The sequence below is a fragment of the Lepidochelys olivacea genome, assembly GCF_965140295.1.
Source record: "Lepidochelys olivacea isolate rLepOli2 genome assembly, chromosome: 3".
Classification (NCBI taxonomy): domain Eukaryota; kingdom Metazoa; phylum Chordata; order Testudines; family Cheloniidae; genus Lepidochelys; species Lepidochelys olivacea.
Genome location: NC_140413.1, coordinates 105,461,573 through 105,476,776, shown reverse-complemented (window position 1 = coordinate 105,476,776; position 15,204 = coordinate 105,461,573). Strand labels below are relative to the sequence as shown.

Here is a 15,204-nt window from a genome sequence, read left to right as displayed (position 1 = left end):
TAAGCTGGCACGATTTCTATATTTACCCAGGGAGCCCTATGGAGAGGATTCAATTAGCAAAAAATTATTAATTGGATTAATTCATCACCAAATAGAGGAGAGAATTAAAAATGGAAAAAGTCAAGACCAAATTAAATAGTGATGCTCTCTTGGACTATTACTAGATATTACTCCAGTTCACTGTTTAATTATGTTTCTGGAGGATTTAGCATGTCTGCACTGGGCAGATTACTTAACTTTCAATTTTAGTGTATTTTAAAAACAGTACAGTCTCAGTTAGGTCTGTTTTTGTATGTTATTCTACTAGCATCCAACTGTACTACTAATTAGATAGCCCAAAGATGTATGTAAAAGCATTTACAAGTTTTTCCTCTTTCTTTTTATTATGTTAACAATTTTTTAAAGAAAATATCTTTAAAAGAATAGGGTGGGATGGGAGAGGTTTCATTTTTAATCCCTAAAAGAGTAACTTTGTCTTCTAGATATTGCACAGCAAGTTGCACAAACACTGATGCCCCATCATAAAGAAAATACCTTACTCAGAGTATGTCTACCCTAGAAATGCTATGGCAGCCCAGCTGCAGTAGCACTGTAGTGTAGACACGTACTACAGCGACAGGCGGGTTCTTCCATTGCTCTTCGAGAGATGGTAACTAGGTCAACAGCAGAATTCTTCCATCGACTAGCAGTGTCTACACAGGACTGAGATTGTCTTAACTACACCTCGCAGGGTGGGAAATTTTTCACAGGCCTGAGCCATATAGTTAAGCCAACCTACTTTTGTAGGTTCTCATTTGTGATGTTAATTCGCTCTCTGTGACAGAGGATGGCATGGAGGGTTTGAAGAAGGTAGAGAGAATGATGGGATTAAAGCTGAAAGAAGCCAGCCCATAGCAGGGTTAGTACTGTAGGTGCAGCATTTTACAAGAGTTCTTGCAGTGATTGTGCCTCAGGAGGGTGCAATACTTTCAAAAACCATGGGGCAGTGCAACCATTGTGCTATTTTTGGACCACCACTGTGCCACTCCTTCCGTCTTATATGGAGCCAGCTTCATCTGGGGAGACTGGACCTGGCAGTGTCACTAGCATAGGGCAGCCGTTGCACTCAGGGGAGTTCAGGGTTGCTGCTGTGGCCAGACCGCATGGAGGTACATCTTCTGCATCCTCCCGCTTTTGACATCTGGGTTAAAATCATGACGTAAGTAACAAGTGAAAATTAGTCCATATCCCAACCACCATTTGGCCACATCTGCAAACCTCCTCCCCAGGTTGAGAGTCTCCAGCCATGGGGAGGTGGAATACCCAAGATGTTTCAAGTCAGAACTGAAGAGCATTAGGAGAACTTTCTGAAATAGCTTTCGTGCTACACTACACCTTTCTCAGATTAGTGGTATTAGTCTCTCATTTTACTGAGCATTAAAGCACTACACTTACAATAAAAAAGACAGCTTCATGGTTTCTGGTTTTGGGGTGTTTTTCCCCCGGGTATATTTTATTTACAGTGGCTGCACTTAATGCATTTGAAAGGGTCTGCTGATTGGAGAGAGGCTCTTTGTACTTAAATGAGGATTGCTGGTAGACACCAGTAATCTCTCTCAAACTGGAAGAAACCTAAGTACAGCTATAATTTAACTAGTACTTTGCAATCCTGTAACATTTTCCATTGGAAGATCTTGGATCACCTTGCAAATGCTAATGAGCAAGTTATGACACACACAACTTCTGTGAGGAGTAGGTAACTAGTGATATCCCCATTTTACAAATGGAGAGATGGAGTGCATAGAAGGTGAAGTAACTTGCCCCAGGGTCACAAATGCACTCTGTGGCATAACTGAAAGTAGAACACAAATCTCTGGTCTCTCAGTCCTGTGTTTGAACCCACAACTTCCAATGTGAAGTTAAAACTGATTACTGAATGCACGGTGAACTTTTGCCTTAAGGTAGAAGCTTTCTGAATGATCCTACCAATGGACTTACAGCTCCTCTTGTCACTGCTTAAAGAGAGTGGGCCATTTTACACTTCTCCCTTCCTCTCCTCCTGAACTCTGACCAGATGGGACCTAATTGTACATTTTAAAAGTAGATGCCAAATAAGTTGCAGTTAGATGGTGTCTTTTTTTTTTTTTTTTAAATCAAAATGTCTTTCCGTTACAGGTATTGCACTACACGGATAAACATGATGAAAGGATTTTAATCCCTTCTGAAAAAATAGTGGTTAACTGCATCACTATTAATATGATGGGTGAGTACAAGACTTCCCAGGAAACCATTAATTTAATAGGCAGGACCAGCCACAGTTGCAATTCCATTCATGACGAAAGCAGAGTTGATGATAAGCCTCTGAAAAGAGCATTGGAAGTGAAAGACTCGGTTGATACTTCTGAAGATGTGAACATTTTACCTGTCTTGGAGCAATATAGTATATGCCAACATGGATTCCACTATGCTTTGGGTCAAAGGAATGAAGGGGTTGTAGAGTATGAACTTGATGTGAGGCCTGCAGACCTTTTTCCTGTGCAAAACCTAACAGAACGTGGTTTGACAGAGAAGTCTGCACCAAGAGAACTGCTAGATGAGCCACAGATCACTTTGAGGGATTTCACTGACAATAAAATGGGACAGCCATACTGTCCCCAGCTTGATGTGCAGGTTACAGACATGTGTTCGGTGCAGAAACTAAAAGAACTTAATTGGAAGGAGGAGGCTGCTGCATCAGAGGAACTACTAGATGATCCACAGACGGATTTGGGTACTGAAAAAATAGGACAGTCTTACTGTCCCCAGTTAAAAACCATAACACAGAGCCTCCAAGACCAAACTAGGACAACAGAGGTAGAAGAGGAGGATGAACAGACCATATTAGTAGATTGGGATCCTCATACTGGAAGACTTTATATACCTACTTTGTCCAGTTTTGAGAGTGATACACATGAAGAAGTATTTGAGCATGAAGTGTGTGATCAGCCTGCTAAAGAGGGGCTTTTGTCCAAACTCTATGAGAGCCAGGCGTCTGATGAGCCATCAGAAAACCAAGAACCGTATCTCCTGCAATTCAAGGAGCAATGGGGATTGCATGTAAAAATGGAAGACTGAACGGTCTTCCTTCAAGATCTTAAAATGTTAAATGTAAATTGTTGTTTATACCTTCAAAAGGTATTTATTTCATCCAAGTCATGGCTTGATTTAGCCTCAAGGCTGGATTTGTACTGGAATTATCTAATCTCTGCTATGTTGTCATATTTTTGAAGACTTGTATTGTAAAGTGGATGCTCTATAAGGATTATTCTGGTGTCTTCTTTGTGCTATACGCATTTAAAACAAATTATCTGTGCTTGAAAACAATTATTTTTAGAGAATGTTAGGAAGCTTTTCTCACTATGCACTGAATTAAATCATTAAAAAATAGGAAGGAAGCAGAGGAAGAACCTGAGGCATCTTCTGCCACAAGAATTCTAAGGGCCATGTCAGATTTACAGGGGAAAGTTCTTTCACATATTTTGGTAAAATAAGTAGACTTATTTAAAGGCCTAGTCCAGCCCCCATTGAAATCGCTTGAGAGACTGCTGTAGGCTTCCTTGGGAATTGGATCAAGCTTTAATAAACTCATTACAGCCTCTACTGTAAAATCTTACTGAGAGGTGGGGAGAAAAGGCCAATTTTTTGTGGGAATTAACAACTTCCACTGTATATTGTTTTTGAAGAAACGTTATCTACAGTAGTCATTAAATATTATAGAAGCTCTTAGAGGCCCCAAATGAGATTTGGGCCCCATTGCATTAGTGTTGTACTGATACTTAGTAAAAGAGGGTCCGTACACCAAAATGTTTACAATCTAAACCAAGGTGGAAAAACAGAAATATTGTTGCCTGACCACCCACGCCCAATCGCTACACCAATCTCTGTCAATGCAGTAGCAGTAAATTATTGGTGACACTTTTAACATCTTCAAGGAAAGTGCATATATTACCCTTAAACATTCTAATTACCCTAAATCAATCTTATTAAAATAGGCTAGGTGCTTTTATCAAGCCAAAATAATCAGCAACAAAATAAAGACTTTCACGTGAAAGCCTAGTTCCAGCTACAGGGAGTCACTGGAGTTAACTAACTGAATAGGAGCGCCAAGTGAAATGTTGTAAATTAAAAAAATCAGTGCATTCCTCAGACAGATAAGCGGGGAACATTAAATAGGAGTAAGCAGGTGCTGTTGCTTCTGCATTCAGCGTTGGTGAAACCATTTATGGGAATAGTGTCCACTTTTGGCATCCACATTTCAAACTGGATATTGAAAAGTTAGAAAGGGTTAAAAAAGAGGTACAAGAATGATTTCAAGGTCTGGAAAACACACCTTACAATAAAAGACCACATCACCTAACTGGGAATGCATATGCTTAAGTTCATCCCTATTCAGGACAGCACTAAAGCACATACTGAAGTCCTACTGAATTCAAGGTAAATCTTAAAAGTTAAGCCTGTGCTTATGTACTGTATTGAATAGGGATGTCCTGAATAAGGCCTTGGGCCTTACTGAAGAGAAGGCTAAGGGGTGACTTGATCCTGGTCCATAAGTACCAACATCTGGAGACGATACCATTATAATAGAGGAGTAGATGAAAGCATAACAAGACCTAGGGCATGTCTCCGCTACAGGTACTTCAGTGGCACAGAGATGGTACTGCAATTATGCCACTGTAATGCCGTAGCGTATACACTTCCAACACTGATGAAAGGGGTTTTTCCGTCTCTGTAGGTAATCCACATTCCCGAGCACCTGTAGCTAGGTTGACGGAAGAATTCTTCTGTTGGCCTAGCTGTGTCTACACTGGGGGTTAGCTCAGCTGAACTACAACTCTCAGGGGAGGGGGAGGGGGAATTTTTCACATTCCCGAGTGACCTAGCTAGGTTGATCTAAATTATAAGTATAGACCAGAGTCCAGTGGCTGGAAGTTGAAGCTAGAAATATTAAAACTGGAATTAGAGTACAATTTTTTTTAACAGCAAGTGTAATTAACAATTGGAACTGCTTACCAATAGCTGTGTAAGATCCTCCATCCCTCAAAGACTAGAAGTTCTAGTAGCATAAATCTGACTTGGGGCAGGCTGTTAATTATTCCCTTGTGAAAGTTACAACCACTCATTCATCAAGGTCAAAGATAGTAGCGACTCTGCCGTCCAATGGCAGCTTGAGAAAGGAATAGTTCACCAGCATGACTCACACAGTGACTTTCACAGTGCCAGAATCAATTCTCATTTACCTTAGTGATTTGTGCAGGTGCCGTCCTTATCAGCGGCAGCACCTGACATAAACAGGCATTATCAGGATTGATTTATAACAAATGCCTCAAAGGGCATTAAGAAATGTTGTGTGCCAGTTGATCAAAAGCAGGTCAGCATGGTGGCAATAGCCTGGCATAATAGCAATGCTGAAAATTACTTGTGGTTTCTTATTTCCCACCTGGCCGCACCTCCATCTAGGAGCCAGAAAAAGGACATGCTGCTGCTTCCAGGAACCACTTGAAGTAAGCGCTGCCCCGGACCCTGCACCCTTGAACCTCTCCCTGTGCCCCAATCCCCTGCCCCAGCCCTGATCCCCCTCCTGCCCTCTGAACCCCTCGATCCCAGCCTGGAGCACCCTCCTGCACCCCAAACCCCTCCCCACCCCAACCCCAATTTTGTGAGCAATCCTGGGAGATCCTATCAAGATCTTTCACTTCCTGCCTCAGACCCAATTTCTATTCCCAGATGTGGCCCTCAGGCCAAAAAGTTTGTCTACCCCAATATTCCAGACAGGAAAGTGGAGGGCAGGGGAAGGTTGACTGAAGACACATAGGAAATATGGTAAGCGGTGGAGCCAGAATCAACCCCAGATAGTCTGATCCCCAGACCATTGTTATCTTTCTCCTTGCCATTATATTTTATAAAGTTTAAAATTATTTTTAACATATAGAAGGTAATGTTTCTCTTTAATGTATGATAAACCGGGGAATCACTTCTCTCACTAATAGTGTTTTATTTACCTTTACATTGCAAACACAGTAACCTGAACTTCCATTTGTAATCTTACATATATAGTGTCCCTAAAGCAGCTTTTTTATAATTAAAAGTGAAATTAAAGGCAACATATTGCAAGCTGATGCAATCTGCTGGCAAGCTGTTCCAGCCCAAACAGCAGAGGGAAATCCCAGATACTTTGCATATTGAAACAGTTGGAGTTTTACCTGTTACAGCCTGGCTTTTCTTTTCCATTATTTTTTTAGAGGCTGATCCAGATTTCTCTTTCACCCTTGGGTGGAGTGTGGGGTTTTTGGATCCAGGTTTTTGACTGAGGCCTATTTCTGTTGGAAAAAATCCTCACTTTTTAAAATGAGGGACGTACCACAGGACTAAAAGCCCAATCATTGTCTCTAAGACCCCGATCCTGCAAAGGGAGCCATGCAGATACACCCTTCTGGCCAATTCTTCGAATGCTGATACTTTCTTATTGCAACAGATGTTTTAACCCTACTGCTTAAGACATCACCCCCAAGTCCAGCTGTGTGGCTTAAGCACTGAATAGTAAAGTTCGCTTCCTTTTGTTGCTGTTTAATTTCAAGGGAGATCCTATCAAGATCTTTCACTTCCTGCCTCAGACCCCAGGCATTGTATCCATGGCCTGTCAGGGAACAGTGGAGTAGAACATGCCTCACCCTGAACTTTCACCAAAAAGGGGTCATGCTCTGTAGTCTCCCTTCGCAGTAGAGAGTGTGAAAAGTGGTCAGAAACAAAGACCACATCTGCCTCCCCCTGGTTTGTGTGGATGACCATTACAGCACTAGTGTTAGGCAGATGGGTGGGGTATTTCTATGTAGAACAAAGATCTACCTCAAAATGTAGTGAAGGAAAGGGGGACGCCAAAAATTTCAAGAATATGAACAGAATGGTTTCCTAGGGCTTCTATGAAGCTTCATAATGAAATATCAGCTGGGATGTTACTTAGTGGTATCCTCCAATACCTGCTACCCCTTCCAATTGCATATGTGACAAAAAGTTATCCTATCTACCAGGCACAGATTGAGAGGCGATGGGGCAATGTTACTACTAGTTATTTAGGAAGATTGGCATCTTAAGTGCCAGAGATGATGTTAAAATGCCCATCTCGGGAGTGGACAATGAAGGCTCTTTTCTGATGCGACAGTGACATTTCTGATCAAAAGCCAAATATTCCAGGAAATGGAAAACCACAGTAATCACAATCAATTAACTGGATGGTACAGTGTTTTTACTTGCTTTTTACTGCTTATGGTTTTCATCAATAAGATGACAGACCTGTTTCTCATAATTCAGTTAACATTTATCTCCAGGCTTTCTGCTGCAGCACTGACATCAGCGTTCCTGAGAAATTTATTTAAAGAACCAAACATGCAACCTCAGTGACACTTGTTTTGTAAATATAGTGTATTCTCTAACTTCTGATCCCTGAGATACACAGCAGATGGCTCTGTTTCATCCAATTGGATTTGATTACTACTTATTTCTGCATGCTTTTCAGTGGAGTACGTGAAAACCTGCAGAGAGGTAGGAGACAGCTCAACTGTAGCCTAGCCTAACCATAGACTCACCAATACGTACCAAGCATCTCTTGCAGGGACTGGTGCTACAGTAAAATCAAAAGCCACTGAATCTGGGCTAAGCCACTTTTATATGAAAAGTGAGATCAGTTCAACTTGAATTTTCTAAAGGATTTGTTTATTTTATTTTATAAAGTAGCTGTACTTGAGTGGGCTTGCTCCTCAAGTGATCAAATAATTAACCTACTGGCTTAATGGCTGCTAAGCTGCAGAAGATTTATAGCCTTGCATCTCTGAAAGCTAATCCAAATTGACTTGGACAAATGTATCTTCCCTGTTTGATGACCATAGAATGCCCACTGTGCTTTCCAAACCACTTTCCTTTCCATCAGCATCCTACCTGCACCCAGCAAATCCTTACCCATCTGATGGCTGCTCAGTGGATTATGTGAAATGATTTTGTGGCATCAGGCAGGTATTCACATGTACAGGAGTCCATATCCCCAAAATGGTTGGATTCCTTCATCATACCTGGAAAACATGGTTGAGACACATTCATTTTTACAGACCAAAGTAATGAGTATGGTATACATGTCAAGGCAAATGGGTGGATTAGGTTCGAGAAGTATGGCTTTGTGTTTGCAGCACAGAACTCGGACTTAAGAGGTCTAGGTTCAGCTCCTGACACAGATTTCCTGTGCTACCTGAAGCAAGTTGCTTAACCTCTCTGTGCCTCCGTTTCCGTTAAGTATTGGGTCTTTCTAAAAATATAGTGCCCAACAGCCCCAGCCAGAATTGGTCTGCGTTGTCATAGGTGCTGTGCAAAAACTGAGTTCCTGTCTTGTGCAGGTTACCTTACTATTTATGATATGGTAATGTCTAGAAGCCTGAAGATTATGACCCCATTGTACTAAGCCTCATACAAACATAGTGAGAGATGCTCCTTGTCCCACAACAGCACCTAAACAGGAAGACAAATGAAGGGTGGAAAGGTTTGACAGGCAGAGAGAGGTGATCCGACTTGCCTTAAGTCAGAAAGCAGATAAGTGGGAGAATCCAGGTCTCCGGACTCCCAAATGAGGGGCCCTATGTAATAGACAAAACTGTTTCAGTTATTTTAAAAGCGAGGAGGAGGGATAACAGCTTGAAGATTGAAAATACCATGATAGAGGCCAGTGACAGCATAAAGAATTTTGACAGATGGTGGGAATCTTTCCACATAGGGAAAACGGATACCTAAACAAAATGTCACATTTGAAGACAGGCTGTTGACCCTATCCTTGTATTTGTGGTTGTAGCTATAGACCTAGATGGTTGCACCATAGGCTTTTGATGTTTTTAGTGGATGGGAGAAAGAGTGAGTTGAAAACTATGGAATCAAGTGAAGCCAGGTGTTGATGAGAAGAGAGAAATCTTTTTTTGCCCACGCTTGCCACCTTCCCATTTTCTTCATGACTTTCTGGAGCTTGGCATTGCATCTAGTGACTTTATTTGGGTCATTAATTAAAAATTGAATGGGCTCTTGAATGCTGTTGCTGAATCAGCTGGAGAAAATTGTCCTTATTTCTGGAGCCTTCCACAGCACAGCCACTGCTCCTCCTGAGTAGCAAAATCCCATGTGGTTACATCCTGACAACATTAATTATCAGATTAAACTCAAGTACTGTTTAAAATCATTTTAGAACCTTTTTTCTTTACCAGGGAAAGTGTTAGGACTTATTTCAGACATGATATATGTCTCTATCCCCTCCCAAACTACTTTTACCTTAACAAGCATTTATATTTAATGATCTGTGGATTGTTGGCAGACCCACAAGTGATTGATGGCTGTAACTGTTACATCACATTAGTATTTAAGCTATGAATACACAAATGGGCAAGTTAAATGGCCCTTTTTCCCTGTGCCAGCCAGATTACTGCCTGCCTGCGGTTCTAGTCCTTTACAATTAGATACTGACTGTAAAGCTGAGTCATTAACATCAGGGAAGGTCTACCCTTGACTTAGCAGTCCAATGTAGGATGCAGCTTTAACTCCTGGCTTGCCTGTAGGAAAAACACCTATTAGGCTTCTCATTATATCAGGTGCAGGCTAACATTGCAGTCCTTTCATTGTAATGTCCGTGCACTGTAGCAGCCCAGCAGGGGCTGTAGTGTACTAGCACCAAAGCCACTATTTAAGCCAGGGAGACAGTGGAGGTTTCTGCGGCCAAGATACAGGATAACTTCTTCCAAATAACACAAGCAGCCATGGGGACTCCCTTTAATTAATTCTCTGAGCCAAGCCATGGTTGTTCGGCTGCAGGGAGGTGAGCTGCCAAGGACAGCTGAGTTAAACAAGAGTTGGCAAAGTATAAGAATACATGCATCTTTTGCAGAAGCTCAGTGGATGATTGCGTTGGGGAAATGGGACTGTCCCTCACCCTTTTCAGTCCCTTGAAAGGAGTTCAGTTACTGTGTAGTTACTGCATCAGCAAGGGGTCACAAAGGACCCCTGAGAGGGGTGACCAGAGGGCAAGTGTGAAAAATCAGGACAGGGGGTAGAGGGTAATAGGTGCCTATATAAGAAAAAGCCCCCAAAATCGGGACTGTCCCTATAAAATTGGGAGGTCTGGTCACCCTACCCCTGAGCCATGGTGCCAAGCAGTCACTTTCCTATACATGAAACGGAGGATGGTCTGCTGATGGAAACCACAGAAGGCTGACAGTTCACACTGACACCCTATAGATGCAACTGAAACCCACACAGCACAACAAATGATTTTAGTTATATCTAATGCACCTCTTTGGAATTTGAGGGCTGTTACCCAAACAGTGCTGTGTTCCTAGGAGGCAAGAGCAGGTTAAGAGGCAGCTGGCCCGGGCTGGAAATTCCATCTTGGGAAATTTATGACATGCATAAATTGTAAGGCCAGAAGGAATCATTGTCACAATCTGCTCTTGCATAGCACACGCAGTAGAATTTCATCCAGTCATTCCTACATCAAATCCAGTCTCTATGGGCCAGCGGACTATCTGCTTCCAAAGCTCAGAAAAATTCCCAGGCCTTCCCGGCAAAATCTAAGCTTTGACAATTGTGATATGCTGGAAAACTCCAGCTCAGCCTTGAGAGAGGGGCCTTGGTTACTCTCATGCCTAGGACTGTGAACTTTGTTCTTACAGACTGTTGTGTGTCTCCTGGAACCAGTGGAATCCATTATTATTTGTGTTGTTTTCATACCATGTTAGATACCTGCCCCAGCAAAGGGGTGACCAAGAATAACAGGGGAACAGGCAAGGATGGGGTACAGTAATAACTTGCTCATATGATGTATTACTGCTTCCCTCCAGCTGGTTCACACTCCTCTGCGTAGCTTAGCTTCCTTCATGCAGCAAGGGGGAGATGCGCACTCAAATCCCATTGTCACCAGAAGCTAAGGGGGAGATTTTCAAAGGCACAGCTGGTCATTAGCCCCCCAAACGCCCACTGACTTCCAATATCATGCTTATTCAGCACCCAGTGCTCCCTCTGTTATGAAGCCTGGAAAGGAGCAAATAGGTGAGAATTTAAGCTAAATTGCTGGGCAGCCTTATGCACTCTTTTTGTTACAGCCAAGCCTCCAGCCTCCGTTGCTGCATTGTCTGTTTGGTTTCAGATTTTCTGCCCCACTCCATCCCCCTGTCACTGCAAATTCTGGTGGGATTTCTCATCTGAGGATTCCCCAAGTGTATAGGAAGCCCCACTGGGTGTAGAGCTGGTGTGGTCTGGGTGGGCAAATATGTCACCCCTCTGTATCCCACAGTATTGGGGCAGAGTGGGATTGCACTTCAGCAAGCCCCAGTTTGGGGGCCATATCCAGTCAATGTAGATTAGAGCAGCACTCAGGCTGACCACGGCTGGGACTCATATAGAACCAGCCTCAGGATCAAGGAGCCTCAACTTTGTGGTTCATTCCCCGTCCCACTGCCCACAATTGCACCAGTGGAACTGGATACATCAGAGAATCCAGACTTTAGTCTCCTACATGAGTTTAAACCTCCGTGACATCATATCAGTAATACAATGGGTCTTCATGGCTAACAGCAGCAGTGGCTTCTTCAGTGTCCCCATCGTGGCGTCTTCTGTGCAAGCGTGGAAGGAGTATCCACTTGCAACATGTTGCTCAAGGGGTGGGAGCTGGCCTTAGAGGTAAACCTTCATAGGGAAACCTTGCAGTCCTTCCTCAGGCAAACTGCCCATTGAATTCAATGAAAATTTTGCCTGCATAAGAGAGCTAGGGGCCCATCTGCCTTCCTGTAGACGAGTATGACCATCAGCGACAAGGTTTCCAAGGGTTGTGTAAGCTGTTCTGCTGCTTATTACAGGGATCACATAACTAAAGCCTTGTGCAATGCTCTGAAAATGTACCCTTAAGGAAGATATGAGCATAGGGAATCCATTTGCTATTAAAGATGGGAAAACTTATACAACCAGAAGCATGAACCTTCACCCATCCCTCAAACCAAATGCTTCTATAAGTCCAGGACTCCTTTGGTTGCCTACTTCTTCTTCCACCTAGTTCTTCTTTCTCCCCTGTTTTTCAGCTGAGCGCCCACAGCTGTTGTCACTCCATGGGGCTTCCCTAGTAGTGACACCCTACAATTCATAGTGGCTCTGGGAAGTCTCACACTTTGCCAGGCACACGGTGCCTCATGGTCCCCACTCTTTTGAGCATACCAAAGAACAAAGAACATGCTTACAGGATGGGGGACTCTATCTTGGGAAGCAGTGACTCTGAAAAAGACTTGGGAGTCACGGTGGATAATCAGCTGAACATGAGCTCCTAGTGTGATACTGTGGCCAAAAGAGGCAATGTGATTCTGGGATGCATAAATAGGAATATGAAATAGGAGTAGAAAAGTTATTTTATCTCTGTACTTGGCACTGGTGCAGCCATTGCTGGAATACTGTTCTGGTGTCCACAATTCAAAAAGGGTGTTGATCAATTGGAGAGGGTTCAGAGACGAGCCATGAGAATGATTAAAGGATTAGAAAACATGCATTGTAGTGATTGACTCAAAGACATCAATCTATTTAGCTTAACTAAGGGTATGTCTACACTAAAAACCTATATTAGGTCGACTTACACCCACTGCAGTAATTACTGTGATGGTGCATGTCCACACTACCCTCCTTGAGTCGGTGATGTGTCCTCACCAGGAGCGCTTCCTCCAACCAAAGATGGCAGTGTGGGGAGCTGAGAGCCCGGTCTCTCAATTCCACTGGCAGCTCCCTTCCGGGAGCCTGGCTGCCCCAAAGGCTCCTGGGCTCCCGGAGGGCTGCCCCCCACCTCTGATCCCTGTTCCCCACAGGGAGTGGGAGAAGCTGTCCAGGGCTTCTTGCCCCTCCTGTTTCCTGCTGGGAGCGGGGGGGGAAGTTTCCCGGGGCTTCTCAGACCCTCACATCCCACCAAGAGCTGGGGGAAGCTGCCTGGGGCGTCTCACCACCAGAGAGTAGGGTCCAGCTGCCCTGGCTGCTAGGCCCCCACTGCCCACTCCCTGCCTGGAGTTGAGCAGCCTTGTCAATTCATGGCCAAACTGTGAAATTGAGAAGGCTGCCCGGCTCCCAGCAGGGAGTGGGCAGGGGGCTGCTGTGGCTTCTCACCTTGGCTCCGAGCTGGAGCGGGGTCCGAAACTGCCCAGGATTCAGCTCCAAGCTGGGAGCAGAGTCTGAAGACCTCCTGGGAGGTGGGGGAAGCTCATGAAGGCTTTCAAGAGAAAACACTTTCCAAAGGATGACTCCTACACATGTTAGGACTCTTTACTCTATTTCCCACCTGGGTTTTGGGCTTGTCAGTTTCCCAGTTTGTTTTCTAACAGGGTGGATTGTTAAATAGAGGGTATGTCACTGAGGGTGAATTCTACCTAGTCTTCTCACTATATTAAGAAAATAATCCTTAACATGGATCTAGCCCTTCTGTAGAATATAGAAAAATATGTGATCATAATAATAGGAGACTACACCTAAGAAGTTTTTGTTAAGAAATACATCTAGTTCATTTAATTGGAGGTGTTGCAGCTACCTGAAGCATTCTTGGCATAGATGCTAAGAATGACTCAAAACCAGAAAACAAATCAACACATGCTACCAATGTGTGCACTAAGTCATTCTGACCATTCTTTAAATAATACTTTATACCTTTCAACAGAGAACCTCATAGCTTTTTGCAAAGGTTAATTAGTCTCACGAACCCCAATGGAGTAGGCAAGTATCTTATTTACTTCTGATCTGTGTGTAAACCTATGTCTGATCTCAAATTATAATTGCTGTCTCTCAGCTAAGTAATGGCTCTGGTATTATTTGTTCAACTAGCTGTTTACTTTAGCTGTGAGCTATTCAACATTGCTAGTTACCCTGGAGCACTGCCCAATGAACTCAACTGAGGGAAGCCTTTGAGAACATGGCAGATGAGAATCCCTAAGAGCAGCTGGACTGACATTAAAATGTAGCAGCATAGAAAGAAAGACGAAAGAGCTGAAGCTGGTATTCAGAAAGGAATGAGGTTGGGGAATGATGTAATAGCACAATGGTAATTTAGCTATAATGCTTATTCATGCAACCACACCTGGGCTGTAAAGAAAGGGCATTCTGGTTACACTTGCACATGCATAGCAAGGGCATGTAACATGGACAGAGAGAGGGTAGATAGCTAAGGAGCTGGAGACGAGACAAAGATTTTTTCTCAGATGTTTTACATTTCAATACTCTGTAACCCAAACTTAGTGCTAGACTACAGATGCTTTCTCTAGTGTTTTGCCTCAAGTGTATTTATCTCTGGGTATCTTTTATCTTATTATTTTCTTTTTAACTGTACCATTGTCCATAAAATATTTCTTTTGTCTTATTAACAATACCCTGACTTGAGGCTCAGGACTGTTGGGACTGTTAGTTGGAGCCTAGTCTTCACTGCACACTTAACTCGGGTTCAATCACCAGTTTTCCTTTCACACGCTCTGCGTTCACACAGCCACATGCTTTTATCTGTGCTGCCCCGTGAGGATCCGCCGTGCCCGGAGGCATGAGGTCGATCCCGAGGTTAGCCTGCCCAGCATGTTTCTGACCTAAGGTAAGTGTCGTGAAAACGAGCAGCAATAGTCAATCACCTGAATTAATATGATGGTCCACCAGTCCTTTCCCACAAGCCCCTTTGCACCCACTCCTGTGTACCACCTTCCCATCTCTCTGTGCTCTGACCCTTCAGTGGAAGTCACTCACCTGCACATGCCTCTGCATAGGGTCCTTAGTTCCACCCTGCTGGTGGTTTCTCCTGCTTCAGTTATCTCCAGTGTTTGCTACAGCAGAAGAATACGTACAGCAGTAATAAGCCCATGTATCAGAGTGCAACCACCAGCTGAAGGATCACACCAGAGTCTTGGTGAAGCTTTGTACAAAACCAGTGACTTTGATTCCTCAAAGAGGAATTTCCAACTACATGATGGTACCTTTCAGCAGCTGCTGGCCGACCACGGGATCAAGCGGACCAGGCAGTGGTACAGGGAGAAGATAAAGGGGCTCAAGGTGAGGTACCAAAAGGCCAAAGATAACCATAAGAAATCTTGCTGGCCTGGCTACCTGTCTGTTTTATGATGAAATGGAGTGTTTTTTGAGCAATGCTCCAAACACAGAGCCCCGTTCCAGCAT

At 43.5% G+C, this 15,204-nt stretch overlaps 1 protein-coding gene across 1 annotated transcript in view; it reads left to right on the top strand.

Moving 5' to 3' along the window:
- IL20RA (interleukin 20 receptor subunit alpha) overlaps window positions 1–3,240 on the top strand; it is a 36,554-nt gene extending 33,314 nt beyond the window's left edge. The window contains exon 7 of the mRNA XM_084622299.1: window positions 2,155–3,240. Coding sequence (XP_084478425.1) covers window positions 2,155–3,093 — 939 coding nt within the window. The 3' untranslated portion in view covers window positions 3,094–3,240. The remainder of the gene's footprint in view (window positions 1–2,154) is intronic.
- The last annotated feature ends 11,964 nt before the right edge of the window (window positions 3,241–15,204 follow it).